This window comes from Pleurodeles waltl, chromosome 12 (assembly GCF_031143425.1).
Source record: "Pleurodeles waltl isolate 20211129_DDA chromosome 12, aPleWal1.hap1.20221129, whole genome shotgun sequence".
NCBI classification, from domain to species: Eukaryota; Metazoa; Chordata; class Amphibia; order Caudata; family Salamandridae; genus Pleurodeles; species Pleurodeles waltl.
In genome coordinates, this window is record NC_090451.1 from 597260816 (window position 1) to 597274546 (window position 13731).

The following is a 13731-nucleotide window of genomic DNA, read 5'->3' on the forward strand; positions in this document are numbered from 1 at the left end:
AGTCCATTAATGGTATTCCCTTGGTTCATAAGGCAATTAAATGACAGCCTTAATTCAGCAACTAAAGAAAATGAAGGATGGCTTGCTCCCTTACTTAAAGGGGCCAAGTTTAACAGAGTCTGTCATAAACCCTATAAACACCTTAAAGAAAAATGTAAATCTCCACTGCACAGACGATTTTCAAAAAGATGCCATGCTTCCACCTCCACTTTCACCGAGAATGTGTTTGGGAATCAAGATGTAAGCAAAGCCTATTGCTGTGTATTGAAAGAAGTCACTTTTGATTGAAACCCCAAGCCCAAATGAAAATCTATACTGTCCGTACAAATACGTAGCTAAGAGGGTCTAAATAAACAAAGATCCCAATTCCCCAAAACTGTGAGGAGTAGTAATCATATCTAGGGAAAGGGTATGTATGATATAAACTTAAAAGATATTTACTCCAGAAGCCAAAAAAGGAGCTTGCTGTAAGTCTCCGAGAACTAAGGGTAAATCCCAGGAAGGAATTACAGGTCTGAAAGATGGATGCCAATGAGAAAAAACATTCAGAAGTCAATTCCCTAAAAGCACAATATAGCTCCGCCCCCTCCCCTATGGAGCTTTAATTGTTGCTCAAAATATTATTTAAGAATGGATGGAGATATTCCCAACATGGATCCATACTGATGAAATTGAAGTACACACTTGGGCTTATAAATACGGGGATCTATAGATTTCTACAAAGACAAGTAAAAAAAAAAAACTGTCCAGTGGTGGTCACATGTTTGTTGAGTCAAAACAACGAGGGGATTATATGTCCTGACCGGAGGCAAGGATTATGCTGTACTTCCTTCACTTTATTATTACAGCAGCCATGTTAACAAAGTAAATGTACGTGCCTCCGGCCTCTGAGCCACTTATTTGATCGCTATTCTGTTTGTTCCACTCTTAAAATGATCTCAGTGTGTCTCTGTGTGTTTCTCTTCCACAGCGAGGCTGCGGAAACTCTTTTCGCTCCTCCGCTTTCCTTTTGTCAGCATGCTTCGGTGCTCCAACGGTGTGGTCCTCGACCACTAGAGGGTGCTACGTGGTGGGAAGTACAGACACAGCATGTCTCATCCAACGACCGGCCCGCCAATCCCTGGGGACTCTGTCTCCTGAAGGGATTTTCTGCCCGGTGGGCAAAACATTACTTTGCTGGGAGATCCTGAACTATAGATATTGCCCTCTGCTTGCCTTGTGACCCCAAAGCACCATACATTTACATTGGGTAGCCCCCAATAATTCATTACAGATTCATGAGTAATATTGTGGAGACCAGTGTGGAGGATAAAAGCATGAACTACCTCCCAAGTTGATAATCAATTTTATGACATGATGGATGCCTCTATTTGGAAGGAGGTGACTTAGGAAGTGGCACCCTCAGAGCTGAAACTTCTGCAGTATGCAGAGTGCTGCTTTAAACCCCTCCCTGCGAGCAAAGGCATTCTGGGGCTAAAGGTCCAACAGCGCTTCCCAAGCACAATAGGAAATACCCTCCTGGTGTCAAAATAGACACTGTTGACAGATTAAAAAGAGCCTTTATAAACCACTCCAAGCCCTTGGCACCAGACCCCATACCGTTTTCAGTGCCCGGGCCACTTGAGATCCAGCCTGGGGATGCAGGCCCCCTTCCTAGCCCAATTAGCCCCCATCTGTGACTGACTCTCCCTCTGGCTCTGATGCGGAGCAAGATACAGGCTCCCGCCCATGGTGCCCTTTACCCACCTACATCCAGCCAAATGGCAACACGCCAGCAGGAGATGCTCCACAGGGGACCTCTTCAGATATGCTGGATCCTGAGGAATTACTACATCCTCCATCATTGGAGAGGACCCCAGCTGACAAAGTCATTACCTATGTCGAGGGAGGCTGCGTAAGCCTCTTGACAAAGAAATTTGGAACCGCCTTCAGGCGGAGTGTCCCCACCCATCTCTGGCCAATAATGTGCAACTGACCACCGAGATATATGGGCACATGACCACTTTTCTAGCCAAATACATGTGACCCAAAGAAGGATATCAATAGATCTTAGCGGGCTTGTCAAAATAAGATTGTGGACCTTTCTGGCCCCCTGACGTGTATCTAGGATATGGCAGAGGATGAAAAAGTGTCTGAGGCCTTAATCTCTCCTGCTGGCCGGAGGGCCATTATCTTTTGGGGAAATTCTAACTGTGCCATCTCAATCGAAAGGTGCAGTTTGATTCTCATAAAGATAGACCCCCAAACTTGGGGACTTCGCCACCTCGAAAGCTGGCCCCATCACCAAGGTGGACTTTTTGGAGACTCATTAATTTCTTGAACTGGGGAAACTTATAGCGACATTCAGCTCCCTCGATAAGGCCCAGGCATCAATTAAACTAATAGTTAAGCCCAGGTTTTCACCAGGGTTGGCCGAGGTAGGCATTGCTTGGCCAGCCGCTTTCAACCTTCAGCCCCCAACAGAGGATATGGCAGTAGAAGAGGTCAGTACGAGGACACCTCAAGGTCCTGCAACTTCTACCCCACCAGAGGCTATACCCGATACTGCGATTCAAGAGGCAACCACAGGGGCGGAGGCAATCAAGGCTCTGCTCAAGGTGAGTTGTCACCCCTTTCCCCCAACAACGCCTGGGGGGCAGGTTACAGAGGTTTGTTCACAAATGGGCAGCTACAACCTAAGACACTTGGGAACTTCAGACCATGCAGGATTTCCGTATAGAGTCCAAGACTCATCTACCCAAAGGGAGCCTCTTATTCCGCTGGTCTTCACAGACGTGGGCATCGCATTGGTAGACAGCAGGTGGTGAAGTTACTCATCAAAGGTACAGTCATACAGACACCTCCTCACCCTCTAGGTTTCCCCATCAATCTCTTCCTGGTGGAAAAGAGGAATGGTGGCCAGCGGCAGGTCATCAATCTGAAGGAATTCAACAAGTGGCTGGCCTTCCGCCACTTAAAAATGGAAGGTATCACCTCATGAGGGACCTCCTTCAACCCGATTGGATGGTTCGCCTCAACCTCAAGGATCCATATTTGACCATACTGATTTTTCCAACCCATCGTTGATTCCTCCAGTTTCAACGGCAAGGGAGAACTTTCAAATTCATGACTCTCTCTTTTGGCCTGTCATCCGGCTCATGGTGTTCTACCAAGGTAATGTGTCCGGTGGTAAAAATACCTCAAAGCTCGGGGTGTCTGCCTCATTGTCTACCTGGACGACATCCTCCTGATGGACCACTATCCCCAGAATCTCTCTGTGCATCTTCCGATCGCAGTAACCCTTTTCGAGTCACTAGGCTTCATTATCAACCAACAGAAGCCAGTCCTCACTCCTACTCAGTCTCTAGTGTTTCTGGGCTCCATGACTGTCTCGGTTTGAGCCACGCTCAGGCTGCCTTTGCTGAAGAGGAGCAAGATCAGACATGGACTGTGCCGGATGGCAGGCAAACCATTCACAACCCTAAGGCAAATCGTGAGGGTAGGACTGTTGTCCTCCTCATTCCAGGCCATCTTCCCAGGACCCCTTAACTACCGAGCCCTGCAACGTCTCAAGGATTTCCACCTCCGGAGAGGGCTCACATACAAGCCTGTTAAGAGATACAGTGGTGCCTTGCCCACATGGAAGCATGAACAGTTGAGCGATATTCGGCTCCCTTTAACCTAGTCATAGAATCAGACCCCAGTAGCACGGGATGGGGCACACAGTGTGGGGAATTCTTCACAGGAGGAAGATGGTCAACTCACGAAAAATCCCTCTACATCAATTGCCTCGAACTGTTGGTGGGCTCACTCGTGGTCCGGTGTTGGATCAAGAACTAAGCGAAATGCTGCATCCTACTCAAAATGGACAACGCTGTGGCACTACGCTACAGAAGCTGTCTAGGATGTATGCGATCAAAAGCCCCCTCGGACCTGGGCAGGAACTTCTGGGACTACTGCCCTGAGAATCAAGTCTCAGTGACGGTGGAACACCTCCCGGAACAATCCAACCAAGTAGCTGATTGGCAGTCCTCTACCCGCGAGACAAGAGTCTCTGGCAATTGCACCCAATGGTCTTCCAGGTCCTTCAGGTTAAGTGGTGTCCAGTTATCAGTGGACCTCTATACATGTCGTCTGGACCAGGTACTTCAGTTTCTCCAGAAGGTACACTTTTACCCTGTTAGCGAGGATAATGGGCCTCTCGGCCCAGGTGAGGAGACAGTGGGAAGAAATAGTGCTAATGACCCCAATTTGGATACTGCAAGTATTGCATCTGGCTCTTCTGGAACTTTCTTGGGATTTTCCAAACCCTCTACCCCTTTTCCCAGTCCTCCTCAAGATGCGGAGGGGAACTGCCATCATCTAATAATGGAGGGGGTCTTTGCCTCCTATGACATGGATAATTACAGGGAATGCTGGAAAGTCCCTGGACTTTTGAACCACACCGTGTCCCTCCTCTCCAAGGCATGGGCTGAAAGTACCATTAAAAGATATTGAACGGCATGGGCTCAATGGTTGAGCTGGTATCACCAACAACACCTGGATCCAGTGGGAAAAGAGATTGTCCATATCTTGAATTTTCTCGCTTCCTTGACCTCTGAGGGATTAGCCTATGGATGCATCAACACCTTCAGGTCAGCAATACCGGCAGGCCATGCTCAAGTGGGTGGCCATCTGGTAAGGAACACCACTTTGTATGAAACTTCTGCAGACGTTCGATTAGCCTTCCCTCCAGAGCCCAGATACTCGGCGCTTTGGGATGTCAACATGGTCCTGAACCTCTTCTTGTCATGGCAATCCAATAAGTGTCTCTCAAGAAAAGATAACTAAGTCAAACTGGCTATCCTGTTATGTTTACTTTCATTTCGACGAGTTTTGGGTGTCAGAGCACTGGACATTACCAGTACAGAATGAAATATTTCCTAGCTATCATAACAGAAAGTTTCAGGACGAGGAGGTGAGGATTATCCCAACCCAATCTTACATATGTATACTCCCATCCCAGGGGTAAGGTGGTTTTCGTAAAGGTGGGTATAACGACACATTCAAAATGTCAAACTGTACAGGATTGTTTTAGCACGTTCATCTGTGGTTGATCCCAACTGTTGTATGATGCTTAATTCAGGCTGATGCATAACCCGCTTTTAATTGACAGTATGGGGTTTCATTTGCATGTTGTTCACAAAATTTTCAGGATCAGAAGGTTCCAAAGAGGACAATGTTAACCAGTTTCTGCTGCAGGAAGAAAAGGGAGGCAGCAAGAGGAACAAAGGACTATCAAGGGGTCGCTGAAGTGCTGATTGTACATTCTTTGTTGCTGACTTTTTCCTAAGGTTCATGGGAAATTAAGTCTTTTGTTTTACTTTGTTAAAATGGCTGCTGTAATGACAAAGTGAAGAAAGTACACGATAATCTCGCCTCCCTGTCCCCCCTAATAGAATTGAAACTTGGAAATTCCCTCAGGACACTTGGTACAGTAGAGGACTCTGAAGGGAATAAAGAAGTAGAGGGAGCAACCATTCTAGTATTGGAGCTATTTGTCTCAGCAGGGGAAATCAACCCACTATGGATTGGAGGAGGAGTGGAGGTTGCCCCAAGGTTGCACCAGGATGAGTTAGGCTTGAAGACGTAATTAATTTTATCCCCAATTGCAGCTGTCTCATATGACCCCTACCAATCTTTACTGCTGAATAGTGACAATTTGAAAGCTGTGCAGGATCCCTTGATACAGTGGGCGCTGCACATCTTCCATTTCAGGTGAATTTCAATGAGCTACTTAACAAGAGATGGTGTTATTTCCCCACTGAGTGGGCCTCAGTTTATCAACTGCAGACAATAACAAGATGAGTCGCTGATTCCAGGATCTGAACTTGTAGATTATACAGAAAGCTGCAGTAAGTGACCCCCGAGTTGTTGCAGAAAAACTGGGTAGGCATCAAATTCTTATAGACACACATACTCGCAAACTTCTTTTTAAATATGTCACTAATTAATCAGTACGAAGATGTCAGAGCAAATATGTGTGTTTAAAATTCCTGAGGTGCTCAGCACTGCAATAGGGAATCATACAGCAGGTCATTACTGGTAAGAATACCAACAGCTAAAATACTTTATTTTTGGGATAGCAGTATATGATTAAGCCCTGATCTGTATTTGTATTTCATTTAACCCCTTGGGTGCCCTGGACTTCTGTTACGTCCTGGGCAGCACCGCTCAGGTGCCCAGGACGTAACAGTTACATCCAAGTATAGGCCCTCGGGAGAAGCGCTAGCCCACCGGGGGCCTTGCACTCTTATCCTCTCCCCTGGGCAGGGATGGAAGGGGAATCGCTTCCCCTTCCTCGCTCGCCCCCCCCCGAAGCATCTGACATCAGCTCTCGATCATGCGCTAACCTCATCAGAGGCCTACCCCTCGCGCGGATCGGAGAAGAACACTGTAAAAGCATTTCTCCTCCGATATCGCGGGGGTGGCAGAAGAGGCATGGCCTGTCCTCTCCTTTCATGTCTCTCTCAGCATTTCTGCTGGCCGCTCCTCAGGGGGACAATTGATTTTTAGGCCATTTCTGCCCCACTGGGGGGGGGGGGGGCAGATCGGCCTATTATAATTAGGCTGATCTGCCCTCGGGGGGGCAGAAACTTCTAGGTACCAGGGATAAAAAAAAAATCTTTTTTGTTTTTCTTTATATGTGGGGAGCGACCCATTAGGCAAGGGTCGCTCCCCGGGGGCAAAATTAACTTTAGGCCATTTCTTCCCACAGGGTTTTGGTTTTACATTTGGGCCATGAGAGCTTGGCTAACTCTCAAAATCGCCCCACTTAGAATGGTAAGGGCTGTACTTTTTGGACTTTGGGACGCTTCCATGTAGAAAAATCCACAAGACCTAGACACATCTGAAAACTAAACATATGAGTGAGTCCAGGCTGGTGTGGTTCCAGGCACCATTTTCTTACCCACAATGCCCTGTAAACCTCCAACTTTGCTGGAAATCACACATTTTTGTGATGGAACCTTCCGGAACACAAAATTCCTACCACCCAGCACCTTAATTCTGCCCCACTTGTCAGTCTAAAAATGTTTCATTTTTTTCTTCAAACTGCCCTTTTGGACCCGCTTTGGTTCCCCCTTAATTTCAACATGTTTTTGGCTCTTCCCTGTCACAGGCACTTGGCCCACCTACACAAGTGTGAAATCATTTTTACCAGGAGACTGAGGAGAACGCTGGGTAGTAGGAAATTTGTCCCAGTGCTGTGATACCACACAGAAATGTGGGGAACATTTTTTTTTGTTTATTTTTTTACTAAATTTGAGGTTTGCAGAGGATTCTGGGTAAGAATACACTGGGGGATCCACGCAAGTCACTCCTACCTGAACTCCCTCAGGTGTCTAGTTTTTAGAAATGTTTGGGTTTGGTAGGTGTCCCTATACGGCTGCTGAGCCCAAGACCAAAACCTAGGTGCCCCCCACCCTCTGCAAAAAAGGTAGTTTTGTCTTTGATAATTTTGATGTGTCCACATAGTGTTTTGGGGCATTTCCTTTTGCGGGCACTAGGCCTACCCACACAAGTGAGGTACCATTTTTAATCGGGAGACTTAGGGAAACGCTGGGTGGAAAGAAATTTGTGGCTCCTTTTAGATTTCAGAACCTTCTGTCACCGAAATGTGAGGAAAAGGTGATTTTTGGTCAAATTCTGAGGTTGGCAAACCAGAAGAGTCCAGCAGACATAATGGTATATTGCTTTCAAAAATCTGACATTGCAGGAAAAAGTTACAGAGTAAAACGTGGAGAAAAATTGCTGTTTTTTTCACCTTAATTTCCTTTTTTTTTTTTTATTTCAGCTGTTATTTTCTGTAGGAAAACCTTGTAGGATCTACACAAATGACCCCTTGGTGAATTCTGAATTTTGTCTACTTTTAAAAAATGTTTGGCTTTCCAGATCCAGCATTGGTTTCACACCCATTTCTGTCACTAACTGGAAGGAGGCTAAAAGCACAAAAAATAGTAAAAATGGGTAATGTCCCAGTAAAATTCCAAAATTGTGTCAAAAAATGTGTTCTGCCCGTTCCTGAAAACTGGGAAGATGGTGATTTTAGCACCCCAAGTCCTTTGTTGACACCATTTTCAGGGGAAAAAAAAATAAAATAAAAAAAATAAAAAACACACGCTTACTTCTGCAGCCCTTTTTTCTCCATTTTGTTTTTTTTTAGACGTCATTTTAGCTGTATTTTGGCTAATTTCTTGGCCTCCTTCAGGGGAACCTACAAACTCTGTGTACCTCTAGAATCCCTAAAATGTTGGAAAAAAAGGATGCAAATTTGGTGTGGGTAGCTTATGTGGGCAAAACGTTAGGAGGGCCTAAGTGCGAACTGCCCCCAAATAGCCAAAAAAAGGCCTAGCACCTGAGGGGAAAATGCCTGGCTGCGAAAGGGTTAAAAAAACTAAAACAAAAAAGAAAAACACTTTTATACCCTATACTACCATGCTACTGAAGGAAAGGCAAAATAATGTTTTATAAGAGCTCTGGGGTTGTGCCAATACTGGCATAGTACAGGTGGTGCAGGTCAGGATAGATGAGAGCTGTGGATGATTCACCACCAACATAGGTGTCCATTAAGGTAGGTTTAGCTATAGCTTCTCACTGTCACTAGTCAATACTGAAAATCAACATGAATGTGCTATGTGATAGCTCTGTATTTTTCACTGCTGGGATGCAAGAGCATTTTAGGGAGTAAATCATGTTTTTGTGCTTGGTATAAACTAGAGAGACGGGATAAAAATGCTGTGTGAGGAACCTGTACAAGTCTTCGTGCCACAATAACTGTATCTGCCAGTCCACGTTGGAACTTCGCTGCAGAGGTTCTTTGGGTAACTCCATGGTAAAAGAATGTTGGCTGCCCAGCAATGCTAGAGCTGCCCAGAGAGGGCTTTGTTGATTTCTCAATAGCAGAACTGTGGTACACAACATGCTGGGATATAGATTCATGTCCTAATCTAAAAACATACTATATTGAAGTCCGGCATGCACAAGCAAGTATCCAGGATGGTGCACTGGTACTTCGTAATTATATATTTTGAAAGCACAAAGATAGTGCCTTTGCATTCTCACAAACTTTTCAAACACCTTAAGGAAGGTAAGGGCAAGGTTTTTGTCCCGTCCCAGGCTAGCATTTCAACAGCGCTCAAGCCCCTTGGCAAACACACTGTACCCTATAATTGCTCCAACACTTCTTTGTGGTTTTCACAATTTCAGCTACAGCTACCTAGCAATGCTATATTTAATTGTGACTGCTCCTAATCAGTCAGTTTATCTTTACTCAGATTAATGCAAGAATCCATAAAACCATGCAAAGAACAGTGTTCATCAAGTTGGAAAGGGTGGCGTCAACTTCCAAAAAGTACAGATAAAAAAGTAAAGTGCAATTTAACAATATACAACAAAATTAAAACTCCTTATTTAAAACAAGTGAGCAGAAACTCACATTTTAAAATTGCACATTAGTCCGAATGCATTTAGATAACTCAAATATAAGCAATTAGATGCAACTAAAGATCAGTCATAAGATCCATCAGAAAAACAGCTAGAGAATAATGCATAACTGTGACAAAGTGTTATTTCTGTCTCAAGTACCCTCTAATTCATCAACATTACTTTAATCATCGATACTAATCTTAGCAATCAGTAAAACCATATAGGATATTACACCCATGGGTACACAAAATAAAACCGATACTGAATGTGAATACATCTCATCATTAATTAAAGTATTATCAAAAGCATAAGAAAGGGATCATCGCCAACCCTCCACCAGCACCTGCGTTTCTTCCTCATTCTAAGCATGGCTGACAAAAAACTAGCCACATTAAAACAGACTACAGGGGACTGCAACATTTGCAGATAAATCGAGGCAGGTTTTACCTGCCAATTCCTTTCTCTCTGAGTAATGGTGAAATCTAATTCAGTCTCAAAGTACTATTGTAATCTCATTAAAAAAAAAAAGTGTGTTGGATCTTGAATCTAAAATTTGTTACAGGGACATGGCCCCTTATTATCCACATTATGATGAACCTGATATTCTGCTTAAAGTCAATGTAAAAGATTTAATCTAAAACGAATTTATAGGAAACGGTGATGGGGTGAAGTTACCATGCGCAGGTAAGGCTCCATACTTAAATCTGTTTTCAAAAGTATGTACGTCCTAACTGTAGATTTTTGAAGTACCCTTTCTTCTCTCTCGATTTTGGCTCTTGCCATAAATTGCTTTTTAATCCAGGGCACATCTTTTTTCTCAATTTGCTCAGGTGCTCCAAAAAGTGCTGCACAGTCTGATTCCTCCAGAGAAGCTTTAATATAATGCAACCACAGAATTGTAAGGCCTTTATCCAAATCACAACAATCTCTTATAATGGCCTGATTCAAAACCAATTCAGTACTCAACCAGATTTTGAGCCACCTAACTATAGAGGACAGAGCCAACTTGTCCGAAATATGGTTGAGGCCCAATTCTTCATGCTCTGTAAAGGTAGCAACCGACTGTGGGAGGGATAGCAGTCTTGCAAAGTCATTCTCGACTATGTATCTCACCACAGTCCTTATAACCCCATAGACCACTCCTATAACTGGAAATTGGCAGGCATTTGGCTCAGCAAACTTTCACCAATGCCTGTGTTGGTCTGGCCCCCAATCTGCCTCGCAAGGTTGAAAACTGAAGCTGCTGACCTGGCCAACAAATTTCTCTAATCCCTTCTTTGTGGGGGCCAAGATCCTCTATCATCAAAGATAACACCCAAGTATGGGAAGGTGGTAACAATTGTTATCTCCTGACCACCCCTAAAACCTTCTCTTATGAGGCTTATTCAATTGCCCAATAACCGTGGTGTGAGAATAGTTTATATCCATATCAAGAGAGGGCATGAACTCTATGAAAGAGCCAAGAAGTCTTTGAAGGCCCACCGCAGTGTTGGCTAGCAGAACCGTGTCATCTGCATAAACAAGAGCCTGAATTAGCAGTGATCCAACCAGTGGGATATCCTTAGTAGCCATACACAAGAACAGGCTCAGATTGTTAATGTACAGGGTAATAGATAGTGGGGCCAAAACACAATCTTGCCTTTCCCCTTCATGTATTTTTAATGCTGCTGTCAGGGACCCTACATGGTTAAATATGACTGTGGCTGTTAGATCCTGATGAAGATCACGTAGGAAACTACCAATGCGATGGTCAAATCCTATTTCAATTAATATAGACCATAATTTGGTTCTATGACCTCAGTCAAAGGCTGATGCCAGATCTATAAAGGCTAGGTGTACCCACTCTCTTTTAGCCACAGTGTATTTTCCAATTATCAGGTGCAGCTTAAAGCACTGGTCAAGGGAAACATCCTGAACAACTAGGTCCTAAACAACTACTTGCCTAAACCACTACTTTTTGTGCTTGGTATAAACTAGAGAGACGGGATAAAAATGCTGTGTGAGGAACCTGTACAAGTCTTCGTGCCACAATAACTGTATCTGCCAGTCCACGTTGGAACTTCGCTGCAGAGGTTCTTTGGGTAACTCGATGGTAAAAGAATGTTGGCTGCCCAGCAATGTTCTGTCTGCAAAGCACAGCAGGCAGAACACGGATTTCTATTTTATGCAGACAGCGCAGTGGGTCACAACCTCCGTTTCAGAAATTCTCATCAAGAGCTAGTCACAATTCCTTTAATGTAGCATACTGAACTATAAACCGGAATGAAGGAGCTATACGAAGACAGCAAAGTATAAGATTAGAGCCCCGCTGCGTGTCTCCTCGATGTTTTGTTATTACAACTTCGCCAGAAAAGGGGTTTCTTTAGGCAGTCACTACGACTTGTTATTAAGTGCTATGATAATGGTTATCTTACACTCTTACGGTATACGCATAACTGCCATACAAAGCTTAGAAAACACAAAACCTGGCCAAAAATATATATATATATCATAGTTTATCTTGAGTACTTGTAGTAAAGTGATAAGCTGATTGGGTTTGCTATCTGTTAAAATTCCTGCTAGCCCTTAGCCCGGATGATACGCCGATAAAAAAAAAAAATGCCGATGACCTTTTAAACTGAGTCATACTCGGCCTGAAATTAAGAGAATTTTCTCCCCCACTGCAGGTAGATTTGAGGAATGCAAAGCACACAAAGTGCCGCACTACTGAATACGTCGGCACAAGGACAAAGTCACCAGATTTAACTTGGGCGCGCCTGATCCGTCTCAAGGACGGCTACCGGACCCCCCTGTATTTTCCAGCACTGCGGGTCCCCCTATCCCCCAGTATTCCCAGAGAGTAGCATACTCCCCAAATGCGATGCCCATCAATGGATTTAAAACCCTACATTATGACAACTGTATACAATACAGTGACCTTCATAAGGTCAAGTTCTATCAAATCAGTTTATTTATACGAAAATTTGACTGTGCAATCGGATACTTATAGCTGTGTATTTTTAATGAGAAGGCAGTATTGCAAATACCATAATTCTAAGAAAAAGGGATTGATTAGCCTGGTTACTGGCACACTACATTCATTAATTGTATGAGCTGGTGTATCACTAGGTGCCTGCTAAGTACCACGCAAAGCTTGGACACAGGACGGTTCCACGGTCCACATCAAGCGCTCCAATACCACTCCCATTATCCCCATGTTTAATCGACCACCTAAACTCCGCTCGACCAGGCAGCAAACTTATTCCACGGCTTCCGTGATTAATATAAGAAGACCATATGGTATGACAATGCAGATCCTGTCAACATCTAGTAGAGCCTCAGCGAACTCGCCCGTACCCCTTTGAAAATGATAATATTAACGTCAACTCATCCCCATCTCTACTACTTGACAGTCCACACACCCTTACAAATACCAGTAAAGTCACCTCAATAATAAAGCCGCCATCTTCGAACTGAAAGAAAGGAAGTGATGTCAGCCAAGCGTCTGACCTGTAGCCGAAGGGTTGCGTGAAGTAAATCTAATACGCCACTGGTACGTAAATGTGGAGTTCATCCTAGAAAGAAAATTTTAAGTCACCGCGAAGAGCACTGTTTTTACTTTTGAAATACATATACTATTAAATAAATGTATCGCTACATAAATAAGCTTAATAGAAATTGCCTATGTTTAATATTTTAGAAACATTTTTGTCAAGCTAAATCTTTCACAAATGCCCTTATTTACGAAAATTGAATATATATTGGCTGCGCTACTGTCTAACAATGAATATTGACATTTAATGACTGTAAGGACTCTTCCACCTATACGGTATTATAGCTGACCTGGTAGCTGCGCCTTCCAGTAAATGGCGGCCATCTTGGGCAGGGCGAGTAGTGATTGGAAAAGGATAAATTCATACCGTCGTGTTCTAAAAGCTAGAATGCTAACATATTACCTGATATTCCCAAAATTGAGCGACCCGGCTGAGGAAGTCAGTTTTTGCCCCGTACCGGGTTGCGGAAAATCAAATGTTGATTTAAATCTGCCTTTTGGTTAAGCACAGATATGTAAACCCTGCTTGAGATCTGGGTGAGACAGTGGTTGGTGCACTCCCTAGCCTTAACGGGGAGTAGTAGAGATAGCACATCCTCGCCAATGATTTCGATTTTTTCTAATATGTAATAGAAAAGCGCTTCTGATGGACCAGGAGCAGTGTTGATCTTCTAGTGGTTTTCTTGATCCTCAACTGGACCTAGTCAACAAAATTATAAACCAAGTTGTAAAGCACATTAGTCTTTAAAATGAAA

At 43.9% G+C, this 13731-nt stretch overlaps 1 protein-coding gene across 2 annotated transcripts in view; it reads right to left on the reverse strand.

Moving 5' to 3' along the window:
* The window catches only part of SDHC (succinate dehydrogenase complex subunit C), a 50516-nt gene extending 37211 nt beyond the window's left edge, over positions 1 to 13305 (reverse strand). Inside the window, exon 1 of one of the 2 annotated variants that reach the window (XM_069217802.1) lies at positions 13267 to 13305. Coding sequence is in view for 1 of the 2 variants with exons in the window: in XM_069217801.1 (XP_069073902.1) it covers positions 12870 to 12889 (20 nt within the window). In the remaining variant the exon portion in view is untranslated. Of the gene's footprint in view, positions 1 to 12869; positions 12995 to 13266 lie in introns of those variants that run through there. The other variant, XM_069217801.1, reaches the window with a different exon arrangement.
* Positions 13306 to 13731: the final 426 nt, after the last annotated feature.